This window comes from Protomyctophum bolini (genome assembly GCF_963924005.1).
Source record: "Protomyctophum bolini genome assembly, chromosome: 14".
Lineage (NCBI taxonomy): Eukaryota > Metazoa > Chordata > Actinopteri > Myctophiformes > Myctophidae > Protomyctophum > Protomyctophum bolini.
Genome location: NC_137875.1, coordinates 25,320,839 through 25,335,732, shown reverse-complemented (window position 1 = coordinate 25,335,732; position 14,894 = coordinate 25,320,839). Strand labels below are relative to the sequence as shown.

At 40.3% G+C, this 14,894-nt stretch overlaps 1 protein-coding gene across 2 annotated transcripts in view; it reads left to right on the top strand.

The window, feature by feature from the left end:
• Nucleotides 1-14,894, top strand: part of hnrnpll (heterogeneous nuclear ribonucleoprotein L like) — a 29,029-nt gene that overhangs the window by 7,343 nt on the left and 6,792 nt on the right. Inside the window, exons 2-9 of one of the 2 annotated variants that reach the window (XM_080782286.1) lie at nt 3,471-3,589; nt 4,112-4,221; nt 5,340-5,467; nt 6,025-6,110; nt 6,894-6,990; nt 7,294-7,369; nt 12,583-12,648; nt 14,293-14,543. In XM_080782286.1, the coding sequence (XP_080638412.1) occupies nt 3,471-3,589; nt 4,112-4,221; nt 5,340-5,467; nt 6,025-6,110; nt 6,894-6,990; nt 7,294-7,369; nt 12,583-12,648; nt 14,293-14,543 (933 nt within the window). Of the gene's footprint in view, nt 1-3,470; nt 3,590-4,111; nt 4,222-5,339; nt 5,468-6,024; nt 6,111-6,893; nt 6,991-7,293; nt 7,370-12,582; nt 12,649-14,262; nt 14,544-14,894 lie in introns of both variants that reach the window. The other variant, XM_080782285.1, reaches the window with a different exon arrangement.

Below are 14,894 nucleotides of genomic sequence, written 5' to 3'. Positions count from 1 at the left end.
AACTAATGTCCTTTGGCTGGAGAAGGAGCAGAGTTATCAACTATGCATCTACAGCACCTCAAACAGACTGCAGTGCAAAGAGCTATGTGTCCACATGGACTGTCACTGGACACTGAGCAGATGGTCTGTGCTGCAGTCACTTCACTTGTATCTGCATACCTGTCCATCTGACAGTATGTACACCAGAGAAACACGTCTGTAAAATGGGTTTGGTATGCGGCTGTGGTGAATAGTTCTCATAACTGTCAGAATTAAATTGTTTCAGCATCTTGTTTCAATGAGTCGGTCGGTGTGAGCTTGACACCATTGGTGCGTGAATGTGGAAAGTGAGGACGCTGGCGTCGACTGTTCGCCACTTCACCTCCCAATGTATGAATGAATGAACCATTGTAAAGCGCTTTGAGCACTTGGAAAAGCCCTCTAAAAATACAGTTCATTAACCTTTCAGCATGATCAATTCAATGATCAACAGTAAATAATTAAATTATTTCAGCATCTTGCGAACCTGGCAGGTTGAAACAAAAGCCACCATATTAGCTTTTGTATACTTGTTCTGTGAACAGGGAACAGGCAACACCACCCCCCGTAAAGGTGTGAGAGTCATGTGCCTACGTGACAAAACCCCAATCATGGGGGAGGGGAGCTCAGGGGGTGCTATATTGTGTTCCTATTTTCTTGAGGGGTGCTCCAGCTACCAAGCACCCCCGCAGTTGTCGCCACTGGTATGTGGACTCCCTGGACTGCAGAGTATGCTTTGAGTACACTGTACAGTACTGAACTATGCAGACTGTGTCTACTGGACTCTCCATTATGTGCCTGCCCACTTTTTACAGCACCTTAAAAGGTTCAGTGATGTCCAGTGGTGAGCCAAACAGAACCTGGTGGTAGTATGTGTAATCAATCATCTAGGTACAGTACCAAGTAGTTGTCAAGTCGGTAAGCTTCTTTTATACAGATGAAAACTATTGGATATCAGGCCTTTTAATATTCTCCACATCACGACGTGCAACAGTTTTGATGCACTATATACATTATCACAGGTCAGTTGAATGCTTTAAAAACATGCTAAACTGAATCTGAGTCATAGCCATGTTAACGTTTGTAATAACCAAACGGTTTGTAAATCTGTTTACAGCGAGTTAAGAGTATTTTTATTTGAGCAGATCACCAGCTACCATAGAACGTACCAGAAAAGTTCACTGTAGCAAGAACGCCTGAGACTCAAATGTATATGTATAAAGGCCATCTAGCCTTTATACAGGTCTATGTAGTAAACAAACTATTCCAATATATTACATTTTTACGATAATCCAATCTGGGTAATCATTGGCCTGCGGGTTTAGGGTTAGGCAGAGGCGAATCATTTTGGAGGAACACAGGCTAGGTCTGCTCTACTTTCTGTGGCTGTGTGCGCCTTCCCGTCCTACCTTCTGTCTTATATGTCTGTGTATTGTGTGTGTATATTAAATTGGTATCTGTAAAATATCAAGTGGAAATCCCAAACTGTATGTTTTAATTAATAATTATGCATTCCAGAATTTAATCCGGTTTTGAACTGTCATTTAGCAGACCTTTTGTAATCGAACTGATTTATTGTGTTTGTTTTGGCTTGCAGTTAAGCAGCAGGACACTGCCCTGCCCTACAGTGACAGACATGTATTGATGTCAGTCCATCATTACAACAAATAGTGCCCAAGGAAGATCTCTGCTGTAAGTGTGTTTGCTATGTAAGCAGAGAGCGTGCATATGCCCTTGCATAGAGGACAGGCCTCAGTGTGCTAGAATAGATGAAACCACTGCAGTGGCAGCAGTGTTCTGGCACTGGCCTACATTGAACAGCTTCACTGCAGTCCTTCCTCAGTGTTCAAGATAAAGTTAAAGTCCTATTTGTCACATTCATTGCTGTATGCGAAATTTGTTCTCCACATTTGACCCATCCCTTGGGAGGGGTGAGCCGCAGCCGTGCCACGCTCGGGAATCATTTGTGTGGCATTCAGATTAAAACATTCATGCTCTGCAAAAACTGAGGAGTAAATGGTGATTTCTTCACAGTATTCACATTTTTTAAAATTCTGTTTTAGTGGGTTTTATGAGCTGGAAGCCAAAATTGTTTAAAGATGAACAAATAAATACTTGAAATCATTTACATTGTGTGCACTGAATCTATAATCTATCTAAGATACATACTTGGGTTTAGTTTATTTTGATCATCAACAGTATAACAAGTCATTACATAATTACATCCAACATACAGATAACGGGTTGGGGTCATATACAAGACCTTACATGGTCAATCTGAAAAAATGGTTGCTTGAAAACCAAAGCTGCAACCATTCATCATTATTTTAGGTGTATTTCTTTTTTATGCTGTGTTCCCTATGTTATGTTATGTATGTATTCCACTGTTTGCCTGTCTGTTTTCCGTTTTGTGTTTCTTGTGAGGACTGCGGATGAAAATTAGCAACTGTGCTATATCTGGTGTATAATTTACGTCCATGTGACGTCCATTAATATGCTTTGTCCTGTCCAAATAAACAAATAAAGTAAAGTAAGTAAAACATATCGTTGCTGCTGTCAGGTCGAAACCTTTATGTCCAACACCATTTATTTTTGTATTTTAAAAACATTTTAAAATAGTGAAAAGAGATCACAACGTGTTGTATTAAAAGTAGCAGCAGGTGCAGTGTTAAAGGAGAATTCCATGCTAGAATGCTTTCTTACCTTTCTTTGTACTTGTTACGTCCCCACTAAAGAGGTCCAGGTGTTATTTTGTGCAAAAACTCCTTATTGGCTATTTTCCCTACCATAAGCCCTCAATGAATTGCATTGAATTGAATGGGGCTATGGGGTGTTATGCTAGTTCGCTTATTTCCATCGAAAGAAGTAGTAAAGTGTGCAGCTTGGGATATTATTTACATTATGAAGAGAGGATATATACAAAGAAATTTTCATTTTGAGCGATGGAAATAAGCGAATTAGCACAACACCCCATAGCCCCATTCAATTCCCATTAAATGCAATTAATTTAGGGCTTATAGTAGGGGAATAATAAGGAGCTTTTGCACAAAATAACACCTGGACCTCTTTGGTGGGGACGTAACGACTACAAAGAAAGGTAAGAAAGCCTTTTAGTATGGAATTCTCCTTTAAGGTGCAGTTCACTAGACCAGTGTAACGGGTATGGGACATAGGGAAATAGTTCTTCGTGCAACAAGGAAAGGTAAATCCACAAAGCATTGTTTCTAATTGCCCTCTTTTGTTGTTGTTTTAAACTTTTTTTTTTAACTAACTACTTTGTGTATGCATGTACAAGCTACGGGATACCTGAATCTCTCCTCCAACCCCACTGTTCTAGACGGTTCCCCGTCTTGCCACAAACGCCACATAACCTAACCTAAAATGCACGATTTGTCATTTTCTATTTCAGTGGAGTGAACTTGATTTTATGTTTTCTTTTTTGTGTGTTGCAGAGTACTATGGGGGAAGCACATCGCATCTCCCCCAGTCCGGTGGTCCACGTCAGGGGACTGGTGGAGGCTGTGGTGGAGGCTGACCTGGTGGACGCCCTAGAGAAGTTTGGATCCATATGGTGGGACACCCAGCAGTAAAACCCCCCTACCCAGTTTGATTGTGTGTTTGTGTGTATGGGACTATGTGACAAAACGGGATGGTGCAAACGTCTTTGTGTGTTCACCTCGGGTTGTAAATACCAAGTGAGAAGATGCCCTTGGCAGAGTGATTTAAAACAAATTGATTGTGAAAGTGTCTTATTTTGCACATGGAATGAGCATTTACATGCAATACATTATTGTGGTGTGCTGATGCAATGATGTAATGTGTGAGAGTCACTGGGGACTTTATGTAAATATTGGAAATTGAGGAATACAAAAAAATATAGGAATTATATAGGGAATGAAAAAATCTAAAATATTGAATGGTAAAAATAAAATAAAACTCCGTCGCCTTATTTTGAGCAGCATATGTGAAAATCTGACAGGATTTGCCCTTCGTGTGTGTGTGTACAGTTCTTCCTTTACCTTGGTTAACTTTGTTTTCAAATATGATGCTTCGTGTGCTGCAGTCTGCTAACTGCCTAACTTGTGTGTTCCAGTTATGTGATGATGATGCCCTTCAAACGACAGGCCTTGGTGGAGTTCTCAGAGGTGGAGAGTGCTGACCGCTGTGTGTCATGTGGAACCACTGAACCTGTGTACATCGCAGGTCAGGATATTCTCTTGACATTATAATGTACAATTATTCTAATGTACTGTATCTCACCAATGATAATTACAATAATCTATGGTCCTTGCCAAAATAAAATAAAAATACTTCCTATGAAACCCATGCTGTCTATAATGCCTTATGAAGTATTATAATTATATTAATGTGTTAATTATAATGACATATATTCCTGGCAAATGGTAACGCATAGTATGAAGCCCATTCCTAATGCATTTAAACATACTTTTAAAGCATTATAATCGGCTTATAACACTGTATAATTGTTATAATAATGCATACATGGTCTCTAGTACTAGTAGGCCTACTTTATAACACTAATCACAACGCATTATAAAGCCTTTTATGACTTAAAAAGTTAAAATAAATCAATAAATAAAAAAGTTTCATAATATTTACTGGTCTTATGACAGGATCATAGTGTATTACACTATAATTCATTAGAACAGTGAGACAGGCATGTCATGGAGGCCATAAGGAACTGAATTCACACCAGCAGTGCCGACTAGTCCACAACGCTAAAATGCAATAATAAGTGACAGGCTGTCACCGCATATCGAATGAATGAATTAATGAATATTGTATTTTCGTGTCTGGACCAATTCTTAACCCATCCCACATGGGATTATCAGACACAGCATTTAAAACGGTAACGTGTGTGTGTGTGTGTGGTGAAGAAACAAACTGTATGGCGAAAGAAGTAGAACATTTCAAAAACGAACTGCTGTCAAAATAATCAATATTGAGCAACTACACAACCTATTCATTGGCTAAAATGAATAGATTGTTTGGTACAAACCAATTGCGAGAGACCAGCAGCAGGTTGTCCCTACTTGTCCTCTGTCTGCGACTCTGCGCCTGCTCAGCACCCGTGGAAAGCAAGTAATTAGAAAAAGCTTTATAGTGTGTTATGATTATTATATCGTAAATCATGAGTATATATGATTTCTTATAACCATAATTATGCAGTGTTGCAGCATAAGCACATAATAGTGCATTATAAGTACTGTCTGTTTATAATGCACTGTAGACATGTAGGCTTCATAGAAAGTGATATCGAGGTATTTATTTGTCTGTCTGTCTGTCTCTCCACCTTGCAGGCCAGCAGGCCTATTTTAACTACTCCACTTCAAAGCGAATCACCAGACCGACCAATGCTGACAACCCCAACAGTGGCAACAAAGTCCTCCTGCTCTCCATACAGAACCCTCTGTATCCTATCACTACTGTAAGAGCACACACACTGCACACTTATAATTATTAGAACGTGCCCTCACAATTGAGTTTGGTGTTCAGTAAACCCATGATTAATCATCAATACATTTTAATAATTTTAGAATTCTGCTATCCAGTCTGGCAGTGTGCCACAGGTTGGTCGACTCCCGATATTCGATGGCCTTTACTGCGTGTCACCCCCCCCATCTCTCTCCCCATTTCCTGCGCCCTACTGTATACCTATCCCGCTATAAAATAATAATAATAAAGACGAAAGCCACATAACATATCTTTAAAAAAAGGGGGGAAAAAACAACTAAGAATTTATTTGACCCGCCATGATAAAATCACTGAATCATACCTGAAACCAAAATTCAGAGTTTTGTTGCAATACAGCAAAATGCATTTTTGGAGTATAATTTGGAAATTCTATCTAATTTGTAATGAAAGTTTTAAAATTCACATCTATTTGGACGTGAGCTACTGCCTAGTAACTAGTACCTTATGGGACATATAGAACTCCATGTCTTTCAGGAATCTAAAGATTTGTTTCTCATTTGTTTTCTCCAGGATGTGCTCTACACAGTATGTAACCCCATGGGCACTGTGGAGCGAATTGTAATCTTCAAACGCAACGGGATCCAGGCTATGGTGGAGTATCCTTGCTGAAGAGTGTGTGAGTGTGTCTCAACATCATCAGATATGGGCAGCAGGATATGCTGCAGGATATCACATTGTGTCAAGTTAAATGGAAAGTAATCTCTCTCAGTACAATTAAAAATTCTCCTGACATCAACAAAATGTGCATCATTCAAGGTCATCTGTAGGTACAGAGAGTGAGGATTTACTGTATTGTATTACTGTCAACACAGCAATTGAAAAATGGAATCTGGCTGTTCTTCTCTGGCCTTTTTCAACACAGTGTCTTATAGACTCTATAAGACACTGTGTCCTAATATAATATGGCAACCGTAGGATCACTCTATAATATAGAGTGCTCCTACTGTTGCCATATGATATTAGGACAGAAATCCTATTAATACCCTTACAATGAAGAGCATGAGATTGTGAGATAGTTTTTTCCCCCCTTTATTTACCCAGGGTAGTAGCTGAGCACAAGTGCTCATTTTCAGCAACGCCCTGCACATAGAGACACACACATTAAAACCTGGGAGCTGACCAGTACAACCACAGTCTTATACTGTTGGCCACTAAGCAGCTCCACTGGAGCAGTTGAGGGTGAGGGTAATCATAGGGCACTTCAGTGGTGTTGGGTGAGTGATGACCAATCACTTCCCGACCCAGATTTTTCCTGCCTGTCCGGGGAATCGAACCGGCAACTTTTCAGCAACAAGGGCGCTCCTCTAACCCTTAGGCCACTGCTGCCTCATATGTATATGTTATATATGTTGTGTGATCTCCTTAACCAAGCTTTCCAGGTTTGAGTCTGTTGAATGTGCCCAGAAGGCCAAGTCTGCCCTCAATGGAGCAGACATTTATGCAGGCTGCTGCACACTCAAGATTGAGTATGCAAGGGTAAGGGTTACTCATGGATGGACACACACACACACACACACACACACACACACACACACAGCTGAGGTTAACCTTATTGAGCCATAATCATTTCTAAATGAATAAATAATTACATATATAAAATATTTCAAACATTTCCAAGAATAATGAAAATGGCAGTCAAGCTACAAATGTGGCATGTCTGCATGCCCAGAATTTGGACGCTAGAGTTCAGAGAAATTAACTTGATCACTTGACGGTGTGAACAATTGGTTGTTCATATGGTGTGTCTTTATCTAGCTACTTTTTGTGTCTCTACTACAGCCAACTCGTCTCAATGTGATTCGAAATGACAATGAAAGCTGGGACTACACTAAACCCTACCTGGTGCGACCACGAGGTAAGGCACACACATTTTGTTGTTGTTGTTTTCCCCACTTTGCTTCAGTGCTCTCATTGGCTGGGTTTTCCCAAAGGTGATTTAACTATTTTCCTGGCTGTCCGGATTGTCATTTGGCATTATATGACACGATAAAGTAATGATACTCGAGGTATTTCATTCACTATTGTTCTATCTTCAAAATCACACTTTTCACACATAAATGAGTGTGAACAAAGAATGTAGTCCCGGTACTTCATTTTGGCAAAGTGAAATTGCTGTAAATTATCTAGTGCAACAAGACTTGATAGGACACCAATATTTATGTAACAGGAGATTTTATTTTCTGCAGCCGTTTGGATTTGCAGGAAGTATATTATATTATATAAGTTATTTTTAAACTATTTAAACCAAAAGGACAAATGTGATCTTTGTGGAAGTATTTAGATCCTTAGCTTTTCGACTGGATTAAGGCTAGAGTCCCCAACAGTGTGGAACACAGACCTGCAGTCAAGCAAGCACACCTCCACCACACCGGGACTTCCCCATCCCTCCTTCGCCAATCAGCACACGCACACCCTCTAATCACAAGCCTTCATCTTTACCAACTGGAGAGAGAAAGAAAACAAATAGAGAGAGAGAGAGAAAAAAAGAGGGAATGGACGTCAGGCTGACTCTGCACCGCAACTTTCCTCCATCTTCACGCCCTCCATCCCAGAGAGAGAAAAAGAAAGCACTCCTCCTCACCACCACACAGCTGCTACTTCAACATGCCCAGGACAGTACAACGCAGCCTCTATCTGAAGGACCTTTGTCTACTTTGTATGGTTTTATTTCTTTACCTGAGGCCTTGTCTACCTTGTCTTTCTGACTTGCCATATTCACATTGTTTCCATTTTGCTCTGAAGCGTGATTCATACTTGGTTCATCAAAAATGGCAGATCTACAAGCTCAAACACGCAACGCGTTGTGAGATATTTTAACTCTGGCTTTACTGGGTGGGACACATCACCCCAAAGTGTGACGTAATGTGATATTAGAGCAAAATGGATGCCATTTGAATACGATCAATAAAGGCTCTTCTTGTCTCTTATTCTATTTGGCTACAGTAGATATACAGTAGAGTAAGACATGTGCACAGATTATCTGAAAGAGACCTCTTTTCACCCAATCTCATCAAGCACCAAGATGTGATGACTGGTGTGTTTTCCTTGCATAAAAACAATACATTTAGCGTATCAAATTTCTGGATTAATGCCCTTTCGATGGGAATCAATAAAGCTATCTCAAAGGTCATTGGTAAACAGGGCATCTTTCCCTCGCCTCAAAATCTTCAAGGAAAGAAATATATCTGTGCACAGTCCTAGATACATTAGACTATTTTATAGGTGACATTACAGTATGCATTTTATGCAGTGTAATTTTATTTTAAAATCCTATAGAATGTAATGAATCCCATAAATTAAAGTGTTTCTTACTGTCTGAATACTGGTTTCACTTTCACTAGTTGAACAAAACTGACCCCAACTGTCTGTGACTAATGCCAACGTTTTTGGGATTATTGTCCTTGACTGTTTGTATTATAGGCACACTGCTTGGACAAAGAGAGCAAGACAAACCCCCTTTGGAGAATTCCAGCCTGTCAATGACTTTCACCACACTGGGTCCTTCGACATTGTAATGCACGTGATAAAACTCCATGGTGTCCAACACTAACCGTAAGAGATTTTTAATATAGTCACTTATATAGTCCCAGCAGACAGACAACTTGGGAATGAGAGAGGGTAGCTGCCTATATATATATATATATACTGTATATATATTTTTTTAAACTGCGCTTAGTTTTCACACCAGAGAATCATTCTCACTATACGAATTTCAGGCGTACCGAACATACTGGTGCACGTAATGGGAGAAGAAGCCGATCAGACCGCTTTGCTTGGCCAAGTGGGTGGAAAATGTATATTTAAAAAAAAGCTCACTCTTTGATTCACTCGTATGCCAAAATCCGTTTTCATTTGTGGAAAAAAGTTTCTTAGGTCAAATATTGATATGCGATTAAAATGTGATTAATTAGATTTAAAAAAATTATCATGTCCCAGCCCTAATATATACAGTATATACCAAAGATAGACAATTCTACACCTTACCATACACTGAGTACATGGTCAGATTACGCAACCATTCCAATGGCATCGGTCTTCATTTCAAACGAGATTTCAAGTACAATTTGCTTCCATTTCACTTTCTAGGAAGAAAAAGGCAGACTTGGTGCCATGCCATCTTATAATGAGCATGAGTGAGGTACAATTATATGAAGATGAGGTTGAAAATGTGTGTAATGCACCTTGAAGAGCTTGTTGGATTTGAGAAAAACAAACCTGTTCACATCACACAGTAAGGCTGTCCCCGAACATTAAGGGTTCGAACGTTCGCTCATTAGGGTTGGCACTCGAATCTTAATTAATGGGCTTTAACCATTCGGGTTTTTTGCCCCCCGGTGCCTCCCCAGACAGTGTCCCCCCAGTGCCTCCCCAGACAGTGTCCCCCCAGTGCCTCCCCAGACAGTGCCCCCCAGTTATTTAGAAACGAATGGTTCGGAAGTTCGCTCGAAAATTCCTGCCAAAGTTCGAGTCCTATCACAGTCACATTCCGCTGTTAATAAAACTAATGGAGCCAGGTACCCTATTGACTTAAAGTCTGTTACATTATCTCTTACAAATGGATAAATGAACACTGAGGTCTCTTACAAATGGATAAATGAACACAGGATTTTACTGAGCAAAATATATTATCTACTTGTAATGTTGAAGGACCTTTTGTTACGTCATACAGTATGCACCTGCTTTTCTAGTTCAAATTTGTATCCTCCAAAGTCAGCGCTCTTTGTCCACTGTGCCCCTTCACGTGTAAAACACAACTCTTGCAATATGCCCTGTTTTTAACATGGGGACTGTAACTAAAGCCCATTTCTGTATTTAATTAAATTTTTAAATCAAGATGTGATAGTGATAACATCTATGATTATGACAATGATGTAATGCAGGTTGCTGAGGGAGAAAAGACCTTGCAGTCTGACGTTCAGAGTCTCACGTGTACAGGTACTGTCTCTTTAATTTTTGTTGTTGAACACATTTCCCGTCTCCTATACTTGACTGTTTCAAAATAAAATCTAATTTGATGCATTTCATTTTATTCTTGACTTTTTACAGACGCCTTTGTTATTACCAGACATTAAACGGATTGTGGTTGTATTTACCTGCATTTCATTGACTAATACAGTAGTTATTTACGGGGTACATACGTTGGTTAGACATACCAACAGTCCTACAGTCATTAGTTAGACAAACCCGCGCTGTGGGTTAAAATGACCCGTGGCTTCCGACATGCGTGGCGAGTTAAAACTAATCCGTGCTGCGGGTTAAAAATCACCTGTGGCTTCCTGTGAGGTTAGGTTAAGGTTTGGGGATGGTGTCTGACTCATGGTGTGTCTGACTGTTGGTATATCTAACTAAACGCATGCTCCCGTTATTTACAACTTGTGTGTGTGTATATATATGTATGTACATCAACAACTTTGAATGTGTGATGGTAATCAATTAACAGGGCGCAAACAGTGAGACGTTGATTTCTTGTATGAATGAAGTTAAATGTTTTTGATCCTTACTCATTTCACTATAGAGCCCAATTGAGTGTGAATCTTACAGGGTATCATTACACCACATTTACCATGTAATGTTTTGACTGCTACATGTATGTGTAAGAACTACTGTATCATCATCTTCCTATCAAGGTTGTGTAATGTATGTTGATATGTTTTTGTACTGTGCCAAGAGAACCCAACATGCTGTAAATTGACAACACCACCACATTGAGAAAACACATGAAACAATCTGACAACACAATCTAACGAGGAGACGAAAAGAAAAAAAATCTAATTTAGCATTACAAAAACGTTTCTCAAGTGGAAACAACACCATTAGTTGCTCCATCCGCCTGATGAACAGAACATCTGGTCCCACCAATGCTTCACTTCTGTTTGTTGGTGTATTTCAAATAGTTTTAACTTGGGATCACCCAGCACTCTGGTCAGATCCCCAGATTGCTACTTTTCCATAGCAAATTAACGGCAAAACAGTGACCAGTCTCTGGTAGACACAGCCTTTGCCAACGCATGTGTGTGCAAACTAGTGTTACACGTACAGTACCAAAACTGTTAACAACTTCAATACTTCAATACAGTTGGAACAAAATATTTATGAAGAAATGTAATGTGTAGAATAGTGTCTTTTTTTCCCCTAATTTAATTCTGGATGCCAACTAACTAACCACTTATAATGCTTCAAGATGTTTAATATAATGTTCGGACTGCTCAGCTCTCGCTCTACCTCTTTCTCTCAGCTCTGACACAGATGACAATGTGTCTCTCTTCTATCCGAGTAAACAAAGATGGCCTATGGGTATTGGGTACTTTTGGGTAAGACGAGGCCAAAAGCCCAAAGGCCAAGGGTGCTTTTTTTCTGTGCCCTTACAAGTTACGCTGTCCTTGCTTTGGCTGGGTGGAAGTGACATATGTTTACCTGCTTCTTGCCTTTCTGTTTTCGTCAAGTAGCTAGTTGGCTAACCTGCTAACATTAGCTTGCGAACATCATTCTCAAGTAGGCCTATGTGCAATTTAGAAACCGGTGATGACATATTCTGTCCCCCATGTCTTGCCAACACCAGTGGTGGACTAAGTACTCAATACCACAATGTAGAAATACTCCTATATGCAAAATTTACTTGAGTAAAAGTAATGGCATCAAAATTTACTTTAAGTACCAAAAGTAAAAGTATTCTCATGCCTCATGAGCTTTCAAGCTGTCAAATCGGTGCACAAGTTTCAGAACTTTGCTGGAGTCGATGCAATCTGTATGGCATGCACAGAGGTAGCATTTCAGCTATAGGCTAACTGTATTGATAGGTTGCTGATATGCCAGCTTATTATTATTGTGAATGTGTATTGGAGCAGGAATTATGGTCATAATGAGAAAATATGTATAAGTCTGTTGAAATAACAAGCTCCAAGCCCTTGGCACAACAGCCCCATCTGCTGGAGGGGCCGTGCCTCCAGCATTGTCTCACTTTGACTGAAGAAATATATCTGTAGGGAAATGTCAAAGTGTAGTGATATCTGTGAATCTAGACCATACTTTTGAGGGCCCTGTGTAACTGTGTCTGTCTGTCTCTTTCAGACCGTCCGAAGGGCAAGCAGGCCATTTTAGGAGAACACCCATCATCATACAATGACAATGGCTATGGTAAGATAAAGATAGACAGACACAGAGTCACACACACACACACAGGTAACTATCAACTAAATGGTGCATTTATATAGCGCCTTTGACCAAGGCGCTTCGAACTGGCAACCTTGCGGTTACCATCCAGCCACTCTACCCCTGAGCCAACGCCACTAGTTCTCAGAACTTCACACTGAACAATTAATTAATTTATAGGCCCTATAACCCACACATGGCTCTTAGATCACACACACACACACACACACGGATCATATTCCTTACAGCCCTTACCACTTAAGCCTACTGTATATGCTTAGTTGACAAGGCTCCCCAAGGCTCTATATTTTCTCTGCTCCTTTTTTGACTTTGCACACCAATATACCGGTAATCCTGTTGTATTGCTTAATTTTAATTTATACAGTGTTTATTATCTCTCTCTTGTCACACTGCATTTTTTATATATTTTCATGTGTTCTTAAATGCAAAGACACACTCACATTCATGTGTATTGCTTATGATCGGAACCCATAACATAAGCATTCTTTTGTGCTCTGGCAGACGGGAGTTTCCTGTGCTTATAGTACATGACTTGGAGAGGATATGTTCACAAGTACATACCATTTGTGGCGCTCCGCGCCACAAATTGATTTAAGGGTGATTTAAGGGTGTCAAAGAACAGAGTGAGAGGATGAGGAATAAGGGTGTGGGTGGTTGCATGTGCATGAGCTGACTGAAGGCTGTAAGCACTACAAACATTAGGATGACGGGGTGGCTCAAGGGTAGAGTGGCCGAATGGAAACCGCAAGGCTGCCAGCTCCTCAGAGTTGGTGTCAAAGTGTCCTTGAGCAAGACTCGGAACCCCACATTGTGTGAATGGGTGAATTGAATGCATTTAATGCACAATTTCTTTTTTACCAATCGATACATAAATAAGTGTTAGATGTTCTGTGGGTCTCGGAATGAAATCCATAAGGTGCATATACTGTACATACACTATAATGGCAATCAGCTGACCATTGCATACAGTGAGTGCAACAATTTCCAAATCACTGTAGACTTTCTTTTAAGATACTTGCATAACAATGTTGCCCATAACCTAAGTAGACAATATTTGGAGGAATATTGTGCAGTAGCCTTTGTACAGTAGCTATTAGCTTTTTATGAGGGAAAACTATGATACTAGTGAAATACAGTAAAAGCATACATACATACATTTGTACCGTGTATATTTTCAATGTATGAATAAAGACCGACTGTTATTGAAAAGCAATCAAGTTTAGGTTAAATACTAGAACTCAGTATTTTTCACAGGGTGAAAAAATAAAATGTTCACCTAGGCCAGGGGTTCCCAAACTGTGGTGCGTGCATCCCTTGTGGTGCACGAACGCCCAGGGGGTGCGTGACATGAAAAGGGTAATGACTGTTTTATGGTTATTTAGCACAAACTGCAAAATCCGGTAGACGACTGTAATGTATACAGAGCAGCTCAGCTCAGTCTCTCAGTGCAGTTGACATCATATTAAAAAATTATAATCTTCGGCCAAATGCAACGAGACTTGGGGAGTGCGTCAGTTAGGTCAGGAGGTAACAGGGGGTGCACGGCCGCTGACCTAGGCCTTTCTGCATTTCTCTCAGGCTCACCATGCCCCCTGCTGCCCCTGCCAGGTAACAGCAGCGGCTACAAACCCAACAGCACCGGTTACAACCCCAACAGCACCGGCGGCGGTTACAACAACCCCAACAACAGCGGCGGTTACAACCAGGATGTGGTGTCCTACCCTCTACCCCAATCATCCTCTTCCAGCTATTCTGGCCACGCTCCCAGTTCTGTTGCTATGGTGAGCGGACTCCACTCGTCCAAGATGAACTGCACGCGGATCTTCAACCTCTTCTGCCTGTATGGCAACATTGAAAAGGTGAGTGGATGATGGGATCACTGCATACCGTTGAGCCGGGCGTTGCCCTGCATGGGTTGCCATTTTGGTCCAAAAGGATTTCCGAAGAAAGACCTTGTGGTCTTGTTTCCATTTGGGTCCCATGCACTCACACAGTCATGAACAAGAATCTAAAACAGTAATTGGTCACCTTGGGCTATCAAAGATCAGATCGGGCTATTGAGGTGATCACAAAGAACCATTATTAACCATTATTGTTTGTTTCTTTCTCCAAAGATAGTCCAAATTGATCTTGCCCTCATTATTTATATTACTGTATTTATTTTGTTATGTTTTTTATTTATTATTAAAAAATAAAAAATAAACTATTTA